The following is a 23,395-nucleotide window of genomic DNA, read 5'->3' on the forward strand; positions in this document are numbered from 1 at the left end:
TTGTAGAAAGATTCCCCCCCCCCCCCCCCTTCAAAAAATTAATTTTATCAATCCAATTAGTTGGGCTTGCTTTATGTTTGAAGTCCAAACCAAGTTGGTAGTAGAAAACAAGGAAATTCTCAGCTTGGAAACTGAAAACTTGCATTGCTGACTGCAGGATTAAATCGCTTTTTGCAATTTTCTTAGATTGATTGCCTGACCAAAGCAAAAGCTGTACCCTTTTAAAAGACATTTAATTGACACTGTTTTCATAGTCCATTAAATATACTCTATTTTCTTTGAGAGATGAAATAGTACATTTTTCCATTAAAATGACATCAGTGGTGCTGCCAGTATGTCTCTCTGCAATAGTTTTCAATTTAGTTAGTTCTTATAATAGTAAAAATGCTGTGGGTTTTTTTTTTTTCCTACAAGTCTGTTATTTTTAGGATAATGAAGAACGATGCCCCTAGGATCCTTTTTTTCAGTGGATAAATATCTCTATCTCTCGAAGGTAAAAAGCTATCTGGCAGACTTTTGTCTGTGTTTTCAATATTTCATAAAGAATTCTAAGCATAATTTATATTCCTCCTAAATTGGTGTTATAAAACACCGAGTCGATGTTCTCATTCAGCTACTTCTATCATAAATATATTAGTGACCTGGACTATTGTAAGCTTCAGAGAGAAGCTTGTTAATGGAGAATTAAGGGTAACATACGTTAGGGGGAAAGACAGACCCTAAATTCACATCCCCGTAAAGACTTTAGGAAATCAATGGGCATCCAGATACTGATTCAGAGTTAAGAGGGAAATCAGCTTCCCATCAAATGTTTTGATATTTAACTCCCCCCCCACACACACACTTCTGGGACCTTTTTGGCAAAGACAGAGAGAAGTGAACACATATATGTGGACAGTCAGTAGGTGGCTAGATGTGGTGCTTGCTTGAGTTTTGAGAGACTGGTGTGGACCTCTGATCTGCCGATCTTTCTGCATCCCATATGTATGTCTGAAAGTCACATGCTATTATGCAATGGAGAGAAGAAGTATTTTACTGTATGTAATTACAGCTTTAGAGCAAGAGCATGTATTTTGGGCTTCTCATGTTATATCTGAGTATTCTAAACACTGAGCTTTGGGATATTTGGGTTTTGCATTTCTTTGTTTTGATGAGATTGGGGTTTGTTTTGTGTGGCAGGAATAGGTGTCTCAAAAAAAAGTCCGAATTGATGAATCATCACTATCGGCTGTGATCTTAAGATGAATAATCAATAGAGAACTGATTTTGATTAGAAGGAGCTTTTCTTTTTAAATCAGGCTCAGTTTAACTTGCATCTGTTCTGTCATCCAGCTTGATGTTAAAATGCTTGTGCCAGCCCAAAGGAGGAGATTTGATTTGCACAAGCTTGATGTGCAAATGCTTGTGCCAGCCCAAAGGAGGAGATAGAGCAAGGTTGAGTCTGTTTTTATTGATGGTGGCACTAGTTATACTGGCTTAAAAAGACCAAAATTATGGTATCAAACTCAGAGTGAATATCTGTGTGTAGTAAATAAGAATATGGCATGGACTACTGGAGTGTGCATTCTCATCTTTTTCTTACTCCTGTTCCATAGAATGCATCTTATAAATATTGTCAGCGTGGTCAACATTAAAAAAAAATTCCACAGCCAATGAATCTTTCTGTGTGCATTCCTTTTCCCTGTCATTCATTCACCTGTCTTGCATTTAATTCAATTACTAGGACTAGATGGAGAAGTGAGAGCTCATTCTTTAAAAAATAAATTTGTATGCCTATTAGTGTCATCAGCCATATTCAAAATCAGAGTGGTCTTAGATTTACACCCTACTTTTGAAGTTTTAGTGTATTAAAAATATCTATGTTTTTTTCTGGAAAAAAGAAATTGTGTTCTTATTTTTGGGAATGCTGAGGTCTTTTATTTCCTACTTGGGCAATCAGATAGCATTAAAGGTGCAAAAGCATCAAACTGAGTATTTTGAATGAAATACTCTTGTAGTTACTGGGTATGACTTTCTATTTCCAGTCATAACTTCAAAGTATTTTCTGATTACTGTTTTCCCATCTTTTCTTTTCAATAGCTGTTTCATGGGATTTCTGTTAGATATTATGCAGTTTGTGGCTCAGTGTCCAGTTTTGTTCAAATCCACCCCCCAATATTCCATCAGCTTGGGTTTTAAAGCAGAGGGGGGACATCCCCACCATCAACTTTTACTGGAATACTATGTCCAGTTCTAGTCCACTTATGTCAAAAAAGGCACTGTAGGAGTTAAAGATGATTTTGAGGAAAAACAACAATGATTAAGTGAAAGACCTCTGAGGGTATTGAAGAGTGTCAGATTCTTTAGTAAAAATATGTCTTTGAATTGTCCTCAAATGCTGAGTGATATAGGGAAATATGTATTGGAATTTTTTTCCTATATTGTAGTTTAAGAATAAAACTACTTCATGAAGTTGAAAAGTGGTAAATTAAGATCCAATGATAGGATGCATGATGAGACAAATAAGTGCCTTTCCACATGAGAACATGAAAGCTGGAAAGTTGGCAAATTTCAGAGAAGTATTAAGTGTTGATACGGGTAATGGGAGTATCAGACTTAAAATAGCAAGTGCTAGCAAAACATTTCTGAAAGTCTCTAAAGGTGTGTGCTTCAGATTTAATGTCAGTACCTAATTGTTTGGAGTTAGGAGATAATTTTAACTAGGGTGTCCAAGCTCACTTTGAGGTTTTTTCCTACCTTTTTTTAAAAAGCATCTGGAGCTGACCACTTACAAAACTAAAAAGCAGTCTTGATCCAGTTGACAGCTGCTTAGCATCTTGTGTTTTTATTGACAAAGATATGGCTTGTGAAATCATGATTTCTTTCCATATATCTTGATTTTAAACAATTGAGTAACACTTTTTTTTTTAGGATAAACATATAGTCATGCAAAACCTTAGTTTACTGTCACAGTTGGTTTATAACTGATACACACATTGACTGTGTAGTCAATATGTCAAGTTCTTTTCTATGTTTATTGAATGTATTGTTCGTAGCTGGGGGAACTCATTTACCTTTAATACTGCTGTGTAACTTTTTTATGTTGGTTATTTCAGAAGTAAACTTATTTGTATGAAGAAAGAACACTAAAATCAACTTCCATTTTGTTCAATGTTTCACTACAGAATAATGTTACCTTCATTCTTCTGTATACATGCTGTGAAACCGATGTGCAATTCGGGTGTAAGATTGCCATATTTAAGTTGCTTATGTATAGAATAACACATCTTATATTAGAGAACACTTTAAAAGGATTCTTCATAATTGGTTATAACGATGGAAGCATTTCATGTCTCACCAGACAGCTTGTAGGACTATTTTCAGCATATATGCTTTCCTGTAGTCACAGGTTTTTGTTGATTCTAACCATTTGTATCTTTGCCCATCTCTACTGTAATATTTTTGCAACACAAGCTGTGAGATTTCTGTTTAAAGCATAGTGCGACTTTGTTTTCTGGACCCATGGCCCTTCCCACTGTATTTCTTTTTAAAGTGGGAAATGTTTCTTGTTTCAATTGCTCTGCTTTAAGCTTTTCATTTTTTTAACATTGCATAGTCATTTGCTCTCCTACAGTTAGCTGTTTGAATATTACCACAGCTAAAGAAACATAATTTATCTCTCAAAAATGCTGTTAAATAATGACTTCTTTAACACCACAAGTAGTATTTGAAGCTTAAGATCTCAGCATTTTACCTGTTAGCATAAAACAATCATAATACATGGTTTAAAATGCAGCTTTTTAAACTCTATTGTGACACTATAATTCCATTTTTTTCTTCTGTTTAAAAAGAAATGAGTTTGTACCACAGCCTTTCTGTCACTTTTATGTTGCTATTCTGCTTCTAGAGGTTTCAAAAAAAAAACCAACCCCAAACCAAACATCTTCCCCCGCCCCCCCTGCTTACTTTGGTAGAAATTGGCTAAGAGGTTTCAAATGATTAAAGGGATGGAGACAATGCTAAAATGATTGTCTAAATGCTTCTTTTTTTTTTTTTTTAATGCTACCCCAATTTTCATGAAAACAACATATCAAAGTAAGAGTATAGAATTTTGTATGGTTGTGCATCATGGGACAGAAAGAGAGGTTAATTTGTAACGTGTTGTAGATTTAAATTAAATGTGTTCTTTCACTAGTATTTTTTGGCATCATGGATAGACTTTGGTCTTTGCTAGTAACATCAATTTTTGTTGTTACTTTCACTAGCATACTGTGGGTAAATTTTGTAGAATATAAAATTAAAATTAAGGTAAATGTCAAAATGAATAGTTTGAAAATAGTATGTTTCTCTCACTTCTTAGATTGACAAAAGGTCTCGCACTTGCAAATTAATCAAATCACAGACTAGTAACAGGAGAAAAGAATCCAGCCTTTTCCTCTAAAGCACATACTTGCTTGATTGACATAATTAGGCTACAGCATGTTTTTGTGATCGAAATTGCACACTGGTGGTAGCTGAAAAACCTAATTTCCTACTGCCTTCTGATTACAGCACTAAAAGACACTCAAACCAGGCTGTGTTACGCAAGATCAGTTGTATATTGGTTGTAGTCCTAGCTTTTCTTCTGAATACCAGCCCTTTCAGCTATTATCTGGGAAAAAAATGTGATTTTAGTCTGAAACATTTAAAAAAGAATTCTGTAGAGAAGAAGGAAATATTTAGCCAGATATTGTTTGGTCTGGTTTACATCTTCATTGAGCGGAATGAAGGAATTTGCAATAATCAATAAAGGGAAGTAACTTCAAAGGAAATTTATGGAAAATCCTGAGTCTGTAGATTTTTTTTTTTAAATATGAGAAATTCTATGTAGAATTAATCAATCTAAAATATCCTAAATGGATATTTTATTGATGGACATTGGTCTTCAAGAGTGTCATCAGCATGGCTTTTAAATCAAGTTGATAACAAGCCCACTGCCTGGAAGCAGAAGATGGTGACTTAGAGTAATTTCAAATAGAGTTATGAAAAGAATAAAAACCTAGAAACATGATATTCAGAAAAGGCAAGGATGAATGGTAGAAACCTGCGTATAATGATGATAGTTAAATACAGGGAAACAAAAAGGAAGAGAAGAAAGGAAGGGCGGGGGGGGAAGACAACCTCTTCTTTGGATGCTCCTGCCAAATCTTATTCTGTGAAGACTGGTTTCTAGTTCCAGTTTACATCTTTAGATGTAAACCAGCTCCAGCTGATTGCCACTGACCTTAGTTTTGAAGGCAGAAATCTTTCTAATTCAGGGACCCTTCACTTTTTGGACTCCTGAGCAACCTTTTTCATTCCTGCCCTTGGCAAAAACAAAAACAGAATCTCTCTCCTATTTGAAGCAAATATTTTTACCTGGTCCTTTCTGTCATTAAAAAGCTTCAAACTTAAGCGCTGGCGTGGAAATCAGATATGTTCATGAACATCTGCAACTGAGGTCATGTAATAATACATCTGTCATGACAGACAAGAAGAAATAACAACTTTCTTAAAAATAAAACAAAAACCAACAAACAAACAATCAAACCCCAAAGCTTGTAGACAGTTCTTTTAGATGCATTTTTGATTTGTTAGTAAACATAACAGATTTGTAAGTTAATTCCTACTATTTGTGTCTGAGTGTCCCTTTGGGATCTTGAGTTGATTCCAAAGCAAGTCGATGGAGCCTTCATTTGAGTTCATGACATCTGGTTGGCTACTCTACTTGTCTGCTAAGACCTCTTCCTACAGCAATTATGTAAAAGTTGAAAAGATAAAGTTTTCGTGATGAATCAATTTTGCATTGTATTCCGCCTGGGAAGATGTCACACATCCATCTTACACTGCTCCCTAGAGGAGTTCTAGAGGAGTTATATTTCCGCATAAATTGTGTGATATGTTGTACATTTGCTTATCTTTTTTTCTACATTCTGGACAGCATTACTACCATGTCCATAGTCTGATGGTCCGACTTCTCTTCAGTGTTCCTCAGTTCATGACCCAGTTTATTGTACTGAACACAAAATTTGCAAAACCTGAATATTTCACTGACTCAGACCCTTTCTTCTTGTATCTGCACCCCATAGCAGAGTTTGACAAAAGTATCTGTGTCCGTCTTGCCACCCTACTCTTCAGTCAAGCCACTTGTTTATTGCAGGATATTTAACCAGCTTTCACTGAGGTGCAGTAGATCACAGGTACATGTGGATCCAACTCCTGATTAAGTACAGTTATCCCTTGTAATGTTTTAACTATTCATATTCTACTGAGAAGGGAGGTAGGCAACATGCTTGAGATTTTCAGAGAAGGCTGGTCATCTTTTTTTTCATGCATCGTTTTAAAGATGAGTATTTGGTATAAATATTACTGTAATTTCTTTTCTGGTTGGTGGCAATATAACCATGGTGTGCTTTCTCAGCCTAGTGAGAGTGCTTTTCTCCAGGGAAAGTGAGATTGCTTCAGCATTACTTGCCCATGTTACATGATGTGTGTGTACTCACAAGAAGATGAACTGAAAAGTAATTTCCATTCTGCTTGAGGCATAGACAGTTTTTATCACTGTAAGGGTTTGCAGAATTACAAATAATGTTTTGATTTCCACTAATGCTTGCTGGCAGGCATACTAATAGATCAAAGATGGAGTAATATTGTAAATATATACATAGCCACTTTACATCTTAAGGTATAAAATACTTTCTCTTCTTGAATATGCTGTAATTTTCACTTCTGGACTCCTAAAACTGCAGGGAAACTTCTAGGTATAGCTTGAAATGGGTGCTGCTACAGGTAATATATCAACTTCACACACTATTGTTGTAAATGAAGGTAATGACTATCTATCCAAATATGAATCTTTCTTCTTTCTTCTCTTGTTGCAACTATACTATATTCATCCAGTTTGACAGCTAGTGTAAAAGGTGTAGGTAGTTTATTAAATTTAAGATGCTTTTACCAGACAGTGTAGGACTTGCAGTTTATTACTATTTACTTCACTGAAAGCAAAAATGTAGGCAGGTTGAAAAGAAAAAAATGTACTATAGGTAAGCAGGAGACTTTATTTGTCAGACTATGTAATTAAAATAAATTTGATTTTTCTGTTGTTCATTTTTCCAGGTAATGAACTTTCTTTACCTAAAATTTATACCGCCCTTTAACGTTGAATCCAAGTCTTTGGGCAGATTTTTTTCAAGTCTTATATTTTTCCTTATGAAAGGATGAAAGTATATTTTAAATCTTGTGCAAATCACTATTGTCAAGATTAGAAGTAATCTGTGCACATGACAGAGCAGAAAACAGCTTGCTTTCCTCCTTTTTGGACATTTAAAATATGTTCTTAAATTTATATATTCATAAATACTTTCTATAACATTAAATGTATTTTATAAAAATATTTGTGTATATATAATTATGCTTATAATATAGATGATGAATCACAACTTCCTGTTTCGTAGCTTCTGTTGCAGAGGACACATGAAGATCTTCTTAAGTTTGGTTAATGGCACAGACACTCTGCCTGTTGAGTATGTGACATATTCTGTGAGCTCCCATTTCTTGCACTTGTATAATATTTGAGTACTTGAATGTGTTCAGTGAACAGAGGGAAGTCATAGGGTAAATGTTAGACTGTATGTTCTCTAGAGAAAAAGAGGCCATTATCTGATTATGGTGAATATAGATTTGTGTTTGAGAGACCATAAGCATTTAAGAATAGTGAGTATCCTCTACAATGTGTGGTAATTATTTAATCTTCAGTGCCTTCTGCCATAGTACCCCCATACAGTTCCATTAGTCTTTGGATTCTAGTAATTTAATTGTGCTTTTCTTGTTATGAATCTACTTAGAGTACTAAATTTAACCTTTAATGGACAAATTTATTATAATATATGAAGATAATTAGTGTAAAAATTCGTGAAACTCATTCTTTTTCTCTTTAACAAAGATTTAATAATTTTATTGCAAGTCAGTCACTGATCTTATGGCTCAGATTTCTTCAGACAGATCTTCTCTCTTGTTTAATAAACCAGCTTTTTTTTAAAATGAAAACTTGCATTTATTGCAGTGTTGACTAGCTTTTTGGCAGTTTTTGTTAGTGCACAGGAAAGGAAATAACTTGTAGTTTAAATTTTGTTAACTCAATTTTACCACTTTTTCATTCAAATATGAGAAAAGAGTAGGAATTAGAATATCATGAAAACAACTTCCTCTTCTTATCACTTCTGAATAAAAATAATAACTAGGTCTGCTAGTCATAAAATCTTGAAGGAGAGTAAGAAACAGTTATTTCTGTTCACCAATATCAAATACTATTCTTTGATTTAATTTTCATTAAATTTAAATCTTAAATTCTTAATTTTAATGAACAACCAAAAAACCACAGAAGATGGATAATCTACCTGGTATATTTAATGATAATGATAGGTTTTGAAAACTTCAATTGAGTAGTAAGGCAGCCAAACAGATCTTAGTACAAGTGAGTAAAGGAATAATTTACTAAATACAAAGTTTAATTCACGATTTTATTTAATAGAACATAGGATTCTGAGAATTTTACGACTGCATACATAAATGTATTTAGATAATAAATTGGTAAATTTTGATGACACACTAACCATGCTTTGGGAAAATAAATATTACAGGTGCAAAACAAGATTAGTGTTGATAATCTTGCTGATATCAGAAAACTGATAATTTTGAACAGCCTGCCTTCATTCTCTATAGCAGATGTACAATTTGATTTGTATTTTCTTCATCAAGTCCTGCCTGCAAACAAACAAGCAATCTTAACTTAGGTATCATGATGATTTAATGTCCCTAGCTAATCTGCTGGGACTATTGTCTGCAGCTCGTGTTATCACACGGCTCATGAATTTTGTGTAGTCTAAATACTATCATGGTGTGTTCACCCTCAGTCTAAAGAGGCAAAGTTGAGAGGTGTTAACTGAATATGGATAATGTCTGTTAATGCCACAGTGCTTGAGGTACTTTTAGTGGTATTGATTCCACAGTGAAAGTAGTTCTCAAAATATGTATTTAATCACAAAAGCAAGAGTAATTCTATTTAGCTATAGAAAGCAAATCTAATAAAGGAGAAAATGCTATCATTATGTATTCATCATTTAGTGCAGAATTGCACTTGAACCACCTTGACTACTGCTTTCTTAAGCTGATATATTAGAAGCTTTACAACCTACTGATACATTTATTTCTTCACTTAAACATGAAAGTGAAGCTCTCTGGAATAGCAGACTATTTAAAGTTCTTTAATAACACCTGAAGAAATGTTCTGAAAGCAGTTAAAGAAAACAGTTAATGAACATAGCATTACATAAAAAAGGGGAGAAGGTCAAAGTTTGTTTAGTAGATCTTTTTGCTTTGATTTGAAGACTACATTTCCAGTTTTTATACGATTTCTCTGTACAAAGAGTGGAGTTATGTTATGAAGCTGTTAAGGTCAGAAGGTAAAGGAAAATCAAGGAAAGTTGAGGATAAAAACTCTTTAGTGCTCTGAGGAAGAAAAAGTGCTGTACTGCCAAATATATCTGTAAACTACTTAAAAAAAAAAAAAAAAGAAGAGTACATTTTATAACTTTTAGGACTGGAAATGGTTGTTTCCTGGGATGTTTGTTAAACTCTGTAAACTCCTGATTATTATTTTTTTTTTTTTTTTTTTTACTACCTGATTTTTCTTTCAGTTCCCTATATGCTTTTGTGAATGTCTGTGATGGGATTTCCACAGAATATTTTCTTGCAAAGTCTGCTAAAATGAGACTAATTTTCACAGATTATTTTCTTTGAGCTTCTGAGGCTTTTGTGTCAATGTCTTGCTTCTTTCTATATAGATGCAAATGACAGTGAGGTTGGAGTCTGGAATCTAGCCTTTATCTGCAAAAATATTATGACTTGCAAAAACATAAATTGCATTTAATATTAGCAAAGGATCTAGGAGACAAGAGTATTTGTTTACTGAGCAACTGATTTTATACACCTATGAATTTGTTGTTGTAAAAAAATTAAACGTTGTAATGAAAGCAGTTCAGAATTTAGCAACATCTACAAGTAGTTTTCCGATAAAGATCTCTAGAAGATGATGTCTTGCAGTAAATCTGAAGTGACTTATAAGATGCTGATAAGCATTGAGGCAGTTTCTTATATCAGGATATTCTGATATTTTGAACTGCAAGTCAGGGATGATAATGAATTTATCTCCTGTTTTTTCAAGATTACGTACATTTTTTAATGGTCCTCTCCCACGAAATAACAGAATTTTTGTCTCCTGCCTAGCATACCTCTCAGTTAAAATACTCTCTAAGTTACACTGTTTTCTATGTGTTTGTTCTTTGTGGATAAAAACTTAAATTATGTTTTTACTTTTTTTTTTATTGGTGGATATGTAGTGTACGTGTATTCCATCAAGGATTTAATAATGTATTACATACTTTTATTGGGGTGTATGCATAATGACAAATTTGCTATCTGCTTTGCAGTGATCAGCAACCAGCGTATGTGTTTTGGCATTTATATGCATTGCTTTATACAGAATGAGATTTATGTTCAAAATCACAATTTTCTTTAGCTTTCTGAAAAATACTCAGAGTAACACTTTCTTTTTAGCTGCTTCTTGCTTAATGACTAGATGGGACTGTGTTTTGCTAGGCCTTTTGAGGTAGTGGGAGGAGAGAGCGTGTTTTGAAAGTAGAGAGCCAGGACTATTTCAGGTAACCTTTGCCTTTGGCCAAACACTTCTCATGATTTGTGAGAAAACCACAATGGTGGTGGTGGCTTTGTTTGGTGGTGGTGGTTTTTAATTATTTTTTCCTGTGCTACCCAAAGTAAAGAGCATGTGTCTCTGTAACTCTGAAAAACTTTTCTGTTACATCCTTCAGTTACCACGTATCTCTTCAAAAGCATGCCACATTAAATCCCTTTCAGAGAAAGGACTGTAGATTGTTTTGCTCTCCCCTTCGGGAGTAAGTACTGAAGTGACTTTGGCCCACGGTTTTCTAACCAGAGAAACTAAAATTCTTTGGGAGCTTTATTGTGGATTGTTCATATGGATGACAGTATCACCTTTCTAACGCTCTAGATCAAACTCCTAACCTTATATACTTCCCTTAGTCTCCTTCTGCATCCCTGTTGTCCTTGCATCTACATCTGTTTCCTCAACTTCAAGCTTCCCATTTCCCAAGCTTTTCCTGCCCCTACATTTGTAACAGACAAGCTACACCACTTCCTTGGTTATGTCCAGAAAATGTGTCTATCTCTGTTGTTTGCTTCTGAGCTGCATCAATCCTTTGTCTAGCTAATAGCTACAGCACCAGAAGAAACTTTGGAAGCAAGATCTGCTGCTGTAGCCACAATGCAGGTATATGAATGTGGCTATATTTTGCCATCCATCTTTATGCTGGTCCTTTTCCACTTCAGAAAAATGTGCGATGTGGCATTACAGTCAGCAATAGCATGTGTTCCATCTCTGTAGCCTCATATTCAACCCAGGCTATAGTCTGTCTCCACAACTCCATCCCAGTCACATAATCTCCCATGCTTGAAGTGTGTTGGTTAAGAATGTGAAAGAGTTAGACAACACATAATGGCAAACAAATCACAGATTAACCACCACAATTTAACCAGATTTTGTGAACTGCCTGACTTTTCCAGGTCACCAAGTGAGGTGATTCCAGGTTTTAAATGTACTATCTGAAATATTAGTCTCTGCTGTACACTGAGCTATATGAGTATTTCAGCTGTGTTGAAAACCAGTTATCTGAGCCATCTCCCATGCTTCACCTGAAAGGTTCTGTCTACTGTGAGTACTTTTTTCTGTTTAGAGAAAGCTTCTTAACAGAGGCAAAACTATGAAGCTTGTAAGTGTTAGGGTGGTGGGACTCGGTCAGCTGAAGTGAATCGAGCAGTTCCTTGAGCGTGCAATGAAACTGATGCTCAAGAGAGTTAGACTTGGATCCTCCAAAGAAGGAGAAAGGAGCCCACACTGGCGGGCCCATAATCGGAACTGAAAAATCCATATCTTTTTGTTGGATTAGTTTGAGACCAGTCTGCAAGAATGGCTATCATGTTCTCCATTTAAACCCTATGCAAAGTCTGAGAATATCTTGGGAAACTGACTGCACAAAGTAAGTGGTTTCCCAGAACTGCTGCTGTTTAGACCCCTTGTGCCTGGGTTGAAGTGCTGCTTGTTTGTATTCAAATAGGACTGTAAATGTTGAGTTCCCTGAGATGAGTGATAGAAGTCTGTGCTCAGTGTGCTCTGCATACAGATAATACTAGCTCAACAGGGAAAAACACCAGAGAATTATTTTTTCAGCTCATTAACTCTTCCCTATTGTTTAACCATGTTAAAAGTAGTTTTAAACTAGAAGAGAACAATAAAAAGTATTACAGTGAGCCAGTACTTATTTCATTATGATTTGGTTAGTTAGATCCTTTGTTGCATAAACATTTGTGCTTCTTATCAGATATTTGTAGCATCATCAATACGTAAGACCTGGACTCAATGACTTTGGGGTAGGACTGTCACAGTTAGTCCTACTTTAAAATATTTTTAAACAAATCCATTTTTAAAAAGTCCATTGTTTTCTACTAAAGCATAAAATAAACACATGAAATGTCTCAGTGATACTGCTGATAATGTTTTTGCTGTTTAAAGGGGAAAGGAAGAGTTTATAAGCAGAAAAATGAAATAAAATTCATGCTCCATTTGTTATACTAAAGGAGATCATAATATGATGGTTTCTATTGCCTTGTTTTCTGTGTAACAGTGAAATATGCAATAAGTATCGTTATTTGCCTGAACTACTATTTTTTTTTTTCCTGTTTCCATAGGGTAAAGTACTTTACAGCAATGCTTCCTCTGTTTAATAAAAAAAAAATAGTGCAAGCTACATCACACTTCACATTTTGTTATACTAAAGGAGATCATAATATGATGGTTTCTATTGCCTTGTTTTCTGTGTAACAGTGAAATATGCAATAAGTATCGTTATTTGCCTGAACTACTATTTTTTTTTTTCCTGTTTCCATAGGGTAAAGTACTTTACAGCAATGCTTCCTCTGTTTAATAAAAAAAAAATAGTGCAAGCTACATCACACTTCACATTTAAAGTAATTAAAAAGTTGACTGTTTCCAAGGTTTAAAATGGAATAGTATGTGCAACATTACTGTTTATTTAAAGTACAAAGTACATAAAAATAACTTCAGATCTCACTTAGCGTATCAAGCAAACTATTGGAAATCACTGACTTCACCAACAGTATCTGTTTACAGAGCTTATTTGCTGTATCTCATAAGCACTTTAAAAGTATTAGAACTAAATCCTTCCCAATAGTCAAAGGAACTACTAAGGGACATAGGAAGTATATTAAATCTGTATTTGCTGAACTGTCTTCTTTTCCTCCTCTTGCAAGGCATGAATGTTTTGGAGCCAGAGGGTAAATGTAGATCCATCTTTCTTAAATTAAAGAAACAACTGGCTTCTGTACTGCTTATATGCTTGGTACATAGTGGAGCATATTTGGATTTGGGGGAGCACACCCCAGCCAGCAGATAGCATGCTTTTTAGTTTAACATGTGGTAGCTAAATCATCCTTGGTTTCTTGAATGCGTCCAGCATTAAATGTTAGGTTGAAATCTGTTCCATATGTGTATGGGAAAGTGATTTCTTACAAGATGAATCATAATTTTCAATTTCCATCCTCCCTCTCCCCCTCCCTCCCTCTCTCTCTCTCTTTTTTAATTTGTATTTTTATAGATATACATATGCACTTTGCAAACAGAAACTATTGAGGTACAGAAAACTGAAATGATACGTCCAGTTCTCACGCAGTGAGCTGCCAGTAAGCTCAGAGATCAGGAGACAAAACTTTAAGAGTTCCTATCTCCTGATTTAATATCTACACAGAATTGTTTGATTTTGTTGTTTGTTCTTTTTGTAACCTGATGGTGAGGAGGACTTTTAGATCTTCTGATAGGAACATAGGAACAGCAAGTAGACTTTTTTTTCCTGGCAGATCTAATTCTATTGTCCTGAGGGAAAGGGAAGAAAGGATAGCTGACAGTTTGTCACCTAGGCTATTTCCTTATTGCATTTTTCTCCATGTTGCATATATAATCTGTTTCGTAATTATTATTTTTTCTTATCTTTCCATGCTTACTAAATCCTTTGCAAATCGCTCTTTAGCATAAATGAAGAGTGTATCAGTATTCCAGATAAAGCTTGTTGCCTTTAACAGTACATTTTGCTTGAGAAAAGATTATACATGTTGTTCTATGATGTAATTTTTTATTTTAGGCAATTATACTTTTAACTGAACTCATCAGAGAGAACTTCAGAAATAGCAAATTGAAACAATGCCTTTTACCAGCACTTGGGGAGCTTCTTTACCTCATAGCCAGTGAGGTAAGACTATCAAGTGATCCTTACAAATTTAACAAATATGAAAAAAATTTCCCATGGAAAAGTAGACAAAAAAAGCAAATTACTTTATCATTTGTATCCTCAACAGTTTCTTGTCCTTGTATGTTCTGTGATACTTTTTCTACTTTAAGAAACATGTTAGTCCAATCATGTACTTCATCTGAGATAAATTAAATTGCATTCTTCAAGTATAGAGTTTTAACTTCATAAAACAATTTTATCAATCACCATAATGACTGCTGGCCTCCAAGTGGCAGATCTAAGTGTTAGAACATCTTAGGTAGAGACTTTGATTAAATAGGATGTATCAGTACAGCCTATGATATCAATAAATTAATATCTAGTCCATATTAGATCTTATCCTAGCATGGTAGGATTCACAATGCTGTGGAAAAGGAAATGGAATGATCCTGACTAATTTCAAAAGGAATTATGGTGATTCCTGACTAGAACTGATTTAAACCTTCAGTCTAGAAATAGTAGATTCACATTAAAAATGAACAGAGGTTATTTGTAGAAAAGAAATGCTATTAATAGTAGGAATTGGAGATGACAGCTCCTCTAAACCCTCACCTTTCTCTTCCCTTATTCAAAGAGTAAAATACTTTATTTTACTTATTAGAAATGAAGGTGACTTCAAACAGAAAAAGCCTAGCCCTAGCTTCTCTGAAGCCTTTGTATTAACTGCATCATCTAATTGCTCTGAATGCTATCATGTTAGTTATCAGTCTGTGAAGTCACTTGATAAAGTAATGAAAATACCAAATGGATCTGTATTTTGCTTACTGTAGTTATGACTTTGTGCTGAACTTCCATGTTTTATTGTCCTCATCCCCTAGCTCCTTTGCGTGTTCCACAAGGTGAAATGGTTGCCTGGGTTTTTGTAGGTTAGCAAGCATCGTCCTTTTCTGGTTAGGCAATTGCCGAAATATCTATCAAACACACAGAGTCACGGAACTTGTTCTAACATTGAGAAATTATGTTATGGAAAATACATCCACAGTCACAGTTTATTTTTATGTTTTAATACTTTCTCAGTTTTTCTAGGGGAAAAAAAAATTGTACTTAGCATCATCAGACAGATTGCAAACTGTGTAATTTTTAACCACTAATAAAACCAAATAATTTTCAAGTTGGAGTTTTAAGTTTATATTTGGCAAGAGTATTTTGCACTGCTTGATTTTATTTTGAAATTAAAGTTTAGTGATTGAAACAAATCTGTTTACACTGGCTCTATAACAGCAAAATGATTTGCATGCACTGACCCTAATAGATTTTTTTTTCCCTGAAAATGTGAACTGACAAATTTTTTGAGTCTGTATGTATTTGTGAACTTCACAATGTTTGAAGCATGATAACTTGTATTTAAAAGGCAACTCTGTCATGTTTCAAGAAGATCTATAGTAATGGGTTGCATTGCTTTGAGTTATAACTAAGAAATTATTAGAGAATAGGAAGAAATATTTGGAACTACTCTACACATGAACTCAAGGCACTGTGTCGTGGTAAAATTTCAAAAATATCACTGTGATTTGTATGCTTGGAGACACTAACATTTTTTATTTTTTATTTAAATTTTTTAAGAAAAGCCCTTTATAAAGCTTTTCATTTCTCTATACTGTACCTACTTAACCTCAGAATACTGTAGTGTTGTAGGCATTTTGTTGCTCATTAAACTGCAGAACAGTAGTATTGAATGACCTTGCCAAGATCACACACCAAGTCAATGGTAGCATAATAAGATGAAACAAGAATGTTTATTCCCAATTTATATCTTTAAACAACAAAGCTTTATACCTTGACTAATTTAAGAATAAAATCATAACTGCATCTGACTAATTAGGAATTGTACACAAAATATTTTTATTTTTCTTTTTTCCTTGTTTTCTTCCATTTTGCTGTTCAGCCTGCTTGATTGTTTTATCAAGCTGCCAAATATTTATCATTTAAACTGTAATTTTTTGGAGGACATGGCAGTTTTTTATCTGTTTATTTATTCCCTCTGGGGTTTTGCTAAGTGTTTCTAGGTCCAACCACAATATTAATATTAAATAATGATAAAGATTATTTCTCTTTCATATGAACATTTGGTAAATCATAAGTTATCAAACACTTAAAATTAAGTTCAGCTATCTAGGTGCAGCATGATTCATTAGGTTAAATACAGGATCACTGGTTGCACTTCTGTGGCTTAGAAAATACTGGGAAAAAGTCCAGATAATCATAGTGCTCCTCTGCAATCCTAAACTCTGGTATTATGTGTGTACTTGCATATGAGATCTCATAAGTAAGATCTTACACTCCATTTCTGCACTTTTCTTCCGAACAGAAGCCAAGAGCAATGCACAAGTAGCATGAGCAGACTCCAGGGAGGATGTTCTGTTACTCTTAAGCAAGTTGCCTTGAGGGAAAAGTTTCAAGTTCTATGTAATATTTCTATTAATTTCGTGCTGTTTGTGTTATTAGGGTGCAGAACCTAAAGTTTTAACAAAATCAACATGGGCTGTGAGCAAAAAGTGGGAACATCCCCCAGTGTTTGGTGATATATTTAAATTTATTAAATGTCAAATTGTGTGGGTGTGTATAGGTAATTAAGAATGGTGCTAAGTTTCATACACCTTTTGCCTTTTTTTTTTATTTCTAACTAGGGACTAAACCTTGCAGAAAATCATTAATCAGTCTGAAGAATGGAAGAACTATTAATGTTTCAGGACTGCACCATTTCTTAAGGCTTTTTATAGTACATTTAATATGTATGGTTATAGAAAAACTTGACAGAATATCTGATTAAATTAGAGGAATAAAATGAGAAACAGACCCATGCCAGTTCCAGCATAGGCTGTCATTTTAACTCTGTCTTGTCTTCTGGTCTTGGCCTGCCTTTTCCAGGTGGAGAAGATTCCACTTTTGACTGTTAGAAAGTAACCTACCATCCTTTGAAACTTGGGCTGCATTTTCTTAAACTTATACACTAAGCCTTGGAAGGCAAACTGTGATCAGATGTCAATACGTTGTTACTCAGACAGGATGAAGGAGGTGGAATGTAGTAGATCTGATGTCTCGGTTGGATGTCAAACCACTTTTATTATTATTGTTTGTAAATTACTTCCAAGGAAAATTGTTCCATACCTCCTAATACAAAGTTAACAGAAGTAAAGCTTAAAAAAATGGGACATTTAACAAACTCATTTTCTCTATTGATATATGTTGCAAGTAAAGTTTTGATTTATTTTCAATAAAGAAGGAAAATTAATTTTAGTAGGCAATTCAGTAAAAGTTTTTGCTGCTAATGTGCTATGTTTTAATTAAATGCCTGGCATTATCACATCATGTATGTTGACTTAGTGTAGGCCACTCAGAAATCAGGAAATTCAGAAAGTATAATTTGTTTCTGCATCATTAATCCCCACCTTGCCCATCCTATGCTTTTTATTATAAAGTTAATTAGAATGCTAAAAGTAATTTACTAATATAATCAGTAGAGTTCAAGAAACGTATAATTTCTGAAGGAATTGTTGCTTGTCATCCTTTGTCTACTTAATAAGACAAGCTACACGTTGATTTCATGGCGCATCATCTTCATACCATCCAATGCCTATTGTTTCTCACTTTCTTTCCCAAAAGAGGCTATTTTTTTCACTTGCTAATATCTCTGTGTTACTAGCCTAGATACGGAGGTTGTTTTAGTTAAATGTTAATGATATCCAAGTGTCCTCTTTTAAACTTGAAGTTTTACAGTAGGCTACTGGGGTGGGGGGGAAGTGGCGTTCATTAACTTCTAATGGAAGAATCAAACCCCTGATTCAACTAGCAGTGAATTAGCCTCTCTAACAGGGTGATTTCAAGGAAATATACATAAAGATCTTGAAGGTTATTTCATACAGTAAGTTTTATTAGACACTTTATATCTTCCTGCATGGCTTTGAATATTTTTTTTCCAAAGTAAGTTTATATTTTTTTTTAGTTGCCAGACAAAAGTAATTTTGTTTGTTTGGTATAATTTAATCACATTTAAAGAGAAGCATTACTACTTTTAATAATCAGTTGTCTTTTTCTGTAGTAATCAAAATGATTGAGAGGAATGCAAGAATATCTTTTTGTGTGTGTGAATTAGAAGGAATCGATCAAACAAATATTAGGACAAATTCTGTTATGGATTTTGGGGGCTCTTTAAATGAGCTAATAAAATATAAATTTCTGTGCTGCACATGAAATAACTTTAAATAGTAATACTGCTCTGGAATTTAATATATTTTCTAGCATATGTTAATTTGAACTGTGTATAATATGAACCTTATTAAGAATCTGTTACCCATTTTTTATGTAGATGAGATTATTGTGATTTTTTGATTTGATCATTTGTGCCATTGGCTTCATTTCAGGAGGAAAAAAGGAAGCACCCCAGAGAATGCTGGGTTGTTCCCTTGGCTGCTTACACTGTTCTAATGAGGTGTCTTCGGGAAGGGGTAAGGCTCTTTCATTGTCCTCAATAGAATTTCCCCACTGTAATAATCCTTTAGGCATTGTGTGAGGATTGTAGCCTGCAGCACTGCAGTACCTTGTCAACCAAGTATTGCTCTTGAATTTAAATAATCGTGATAAGACCATGACCTAAGCAGGAGATTAATGCAAAAATGCAGTGTTGTTCTCTGTACATTCAACATTTATGCATTGCTGCTTGTTTTTTGGAAATGGGATTGTAAATATAAATTACTGTTAATAAATGTGGAATTTATTAATGCTGTGGCTTTCTTTTGAGAAATGTTCTCACAGTTTGTACTGTCCTCTTGGAATCTGATTTTCATACATCTTTCGTACATCTTTGAGCAAGATTTACTTTCTATTTTGAGGTGACTGATATACAGTTTTTGAAAACTGCATTGTTATAGTACTGGGTTGTTAGCATTTTTCTGAGGCCAAAGAGAAGTAATTAGTTTTATTCTTGTACATGTGCTATGCTATGTTCTTCATTTTTCTTGGTGATGACTTAGCTGTGTTAGAAGAAGGGAAGAAAAACATGCATATAGTTCCAATTTGTAAAATGAAAAAGAATTGAGTAGAGGGTTGGCATTTACTGTTTATATGAGACTACTTGACTTTATTTTTGCCCAAGGCAAAGCTCAAGGCAGAAAACATGTCGGAGGTTGCTGGAGAGGGGAAAGCAAGAGAAATATCTTTTTTCTTCTTTTTTTGAGATCTTTATTGCCTACAGATTGTGATTAATAGAGGAAGAGTCTAGATGCATTTTAACATCTTCAAACCTTCAGGTGATCAAGAACACACAACTGTGTTTGTATTGTGGACTATTTCCAGCTCATAATTAGAGTAAGATGTCATTCTAAGGCACATTAGTGAGAAGCTACTTAATTATAAATTTAGTAATGGAAGACTTGCTATTTCTGAATATTCAGTACAGAGAAACTAAATCAAGATATCCATAAGACACTAATTTATTCCTAGAGAATAAAATCACTTCTTAGTCCTGAAATGTGTCAAAATTTTCTTAATAATTTATCTTGATATATTTTTCTTGAAAAAATAACACAAAAGAGAAATACATTTCCCATGCAATAGTTTGAATTTAAATTTACACTTAATTAAATTTAAGTTATGTAGGCTAACCAAGCACAGCTGTGCATTTCTACAGTTTCTGTTTGTGAAGATGCTTGAGGTTTGTAACGGAGTTTAAGTATTCATGCTTGTTTGTGCAAGTACAGTGCAAATGTACTAATACAAATTGCTCTGTCTCAGTTGTAGCAGCCTCAACTTTCCAGAACAGCACCATTTGAAGAATCAAAAATATCCATAATTATGTAAAGTACTTCACAACATATGAAAATGGAGAAGGAAACTTACCACCTAGTGTTACTAACTTTTACAATTTCTTTTGCTACTCTTTTCCTCCACTGTTGTAGCAATCCTCTTCTTATCCTCCATAACTTTACCAGCCACCCATCTTTCTTGAAAAATGCTGTTGCAGCATCTAAAACTAGATAATTAAAATCATATTATTGTTAGACATCTGTTTGCAAGAGGTTTTTTTTTTTAAGGAAAGAATAATCAGATATAAAAAGTTTTTGTGCCAGACGTTTTAGATGCAGGAGTGAAGGAGGAATGAACAAAGATGGAAAAACAGAGAGAGAAAGATTTTAAAGTATTCAATAAAATTTATGGTGTCCTTTTTGCATATTTCTTTCAAAACATGTAAGAGTAGGACTACTGAAGTAGATGCATCCAGGATGATAGTGTATCAGTCTCTTCAGTCTATCACATTATTTAGTGAAAAAGTAGATCTCTCAATCTTTAGCAGCAAAAGTTACACAAAAAATCTACTTAATGAATTTTTATGAAAACATCTGTGTGGTGTCATGAAACTGACTTACAACAGAACCACATGTCTTAGAGGTTTGTTTGTTTGTTTGTTTTAAAACCTGTTTGAAGCTGTAAAACTGTAGAATACTTTAGGATGGAATGGACCTCTGGAGGCCATCTAATCCAACCTCCTGCTCAAAGCAGGTCTAAATTGATGAGATTGCTCAGGGGCATGTCTATTTGACTCTTGAACGTCTCTAAGAATGGCGATCCCACAACCTCTCTGGGCAGTGCCTGGACCACCCGCATACTAGAAAACTTTCTCCTTGTATATGATTGGAGTTTCCCATGTTAAAACTTGTGGCCATTGCCTCTTGTCCTATGGCCATGCACCTCTGAGAACATCGGTCTCCAATTTCTCTTTATCCTTTGTAGTTGTAGACAGCAATAAGATCTTCCCTGAACCTTCTTTTCTCAAGGCTGAACAGCTCTCTCAGCCTTTCCTTGTATGTCATATTCTCCAGCCCTCTGACCAAAGAGATTCCTTTCTATGATGTGGACATGACTGGCACTGTGGACAAGGGGAGGGCAGTGGATGTTGTATGCCTTGACTTTAGGAAGGCCTTTGACACACTCTCCCATACATATCACCAAATTGGTGAGATACGGGCTGGATAAGTGGAAGATAAGGTGGGCAGGAAAATGCGCTCAAGTGATCAGTGGTGCAAATTCCAGCTGGCAGGCAATAACTAGCAGTGTCCCTCTGAGATCAATACTGTTTAATGCCTTCAGTAATGACCAGAGTGACCAACTGGAGTATATTCTCCAGTTGGGTAACACCAAATTGGTGGGGGGAGCAGCATCAATATGCTGGATGTCAGGGCTGCTAGTCAGAAGGACTAGGATAGGCTGGAGAAATGGGCTGACGGGAACCTCATGAAGCTCAACAAAAGTGAGAGCAAGGGCTTGCTTCTGGGATGGAATAACTGCCTGCAACCATATAAGTTCCCTAGGAAGCAGCTCTGCAGAAGGGGACTTGGGGGTACCAATGAAAAGTTGAACATGAGCCAGCAGTGTGCCTTAGCAGCAAAGAAGGGCTACAGCAACACAGGCTGTATTAGCAAGATAGTAGCCAGCAGGTTCGGGAAAGTGATTCTTCCCCTCTGTTCAGCGCTAATGAGACCACATCTGGAGTACTGTGTTCAGTTTTGGGCTCCCCAGTACAAGAAAGATGTTGACATTCGAGAGTGAGTCCAGCAGAGTGCTACCAAGATGATAACTGGAAGAAAAATCCCTAATGTTCAGAATCGCTTCTTAATTCATTGCCAGATACGTTATGTTAAAGACCATGATTAACAGTATTGGCCCCAATATTGACCCTTGATAGCCCCAGCCGCCACAGCTGAACTTTGTACTGCTGATCACAACCCTCTGAGTCTGGTGGTCCAACCAGCTTTCTACATACCTTGTAGTCCACTTAAGACCAAGTCTTTGCTATTTGGTTAGATATAGGAAACCATCTGCAGAGCCTTGTTAAAGCTGAAGTAAGTTAAACCCACTGCTCTCTGTTAGTCCGCTGACCCAGTCATCTCATAGTTGAAGCTTGTCACATTGGTCAGGTGGGTTTCGCTCTTCATAAATCTGTTCTGTTACCAGTTGTCCTGCCCTTCATGTACCTGCAAATAACTTCCAGGAGAATTTGCTCTGTATTTTTTCCAGGGACAGAGTTAGGGTTTCCTCTTCTTGCCCTTTGGAAGGTGGGCATGCCCTTTGCCCCTGCCCCTCCCCCCCCAGTCAACAGGATTATGTCCTGATCACTATAAACTTTTGAAGACATGTGCTCCCTGACAACAATGCCAACTGGCTTCCTCAGCACATTTGGTTGCATCCTTTCTGGTTCAACGGACTTATGCATGTTCAGTTTGCTTAAGTGTCCCCTACCTCTGTCCTCCTGTTCTGTAGGTATACTTCACTCGCCCAGATTTTGCTATTTGGCACATGGGCATGGAAGGCCTGAGAGCAGTAAAGATTGAGGCAGAGAAGGCACTGACCTCCTGAGCTTTTTCTATGTCCTTTGGCCACGCCTCATTCAGCAGCAAACTCAATTTTCCTTAGTCTTATTTTTGTTACTGATGTACCAATTGAAACCCTTTGTGCTGCTTTTCAGCCCTCTCCAGTTTTCAAATCAGTGCTCTTTTCTGCTAACCTAATACTCTGGCTCTAATATGGTTTTGTTTGTTTGTTTTTTATGAGTCAATTTTGCATTGCTCTGGTAGCAGGCACAGAGCTGCTTTGTCCAGGCAGTGAGTGGCTCACAATGTTTAGTGGCTGATATGCAGATGTGGTAGGGGAGGGGATGAATGACACTTCCTCCCCCCCATCCTGCTGTGAAATAGGAGATAATAGAATCACAGAATCGTTGAGGTTGGAAAAGACGCTTAAGATCATAGAGTCCAACCGTCAACCTAACACTGCCAAGTCCACCACTACACCATAGAATCATAGAATCATTGAGGTTGGAAAAGACCTCTAAGATCATCGAGTCCAACCGTCAGCCCAACACCACCATGCCCACTAAACCATGTCCCTAAGTGCCTCATCTACACGTCTTTTAAATACCTCCAGGGATGGGGACTCCACCACTTCCCTGGGCA

At 35.4% G+C, this 23,395-nt stretch overlaps 1 protein-coding gene across 1 annotated transcript in view; it reads left to right on the forward strand.

Moving 5' to 3' along the window:
• ULK4 (unc-51 like kinase 4) overlaps positions 1–23,395 on the forward strand; it is a 261,157-nt gene that overhangs the window by 29,657 nt on the left and 208,105 nt on the right. Inside the window, exons 17-18 of the mRNA XM_009290482.2 lie at positions 14,304–14,411; positions 18,812–18,895. Of these exons, the coding sequence (XP_009288757.2) occupies positions 14,304–14,411; positions 18,812–18,895 (192 nt within the window). The remainder of the gene's footprint in view (positions 1–14,303; positions 14,412–18,811; positions 18,896–23,395) is intronic.

Source organism: Aptenodytes forsteri, unplaced genomic scaffold (assembly GCF_000699145.1).
Source record: "Aptenodytes forsteri isolate BGI_AS27 unplaced genomic scaffold, ASM69914v1 Scaffold426, whole genome shotgun sequence".
Taxonomy (NCBI): Eukaryota; Metazoa; Chordata; class Aves; order Sphenisciformes; family Spheniscidae; genus Aptenodytes; species Aptenodytes forsteri.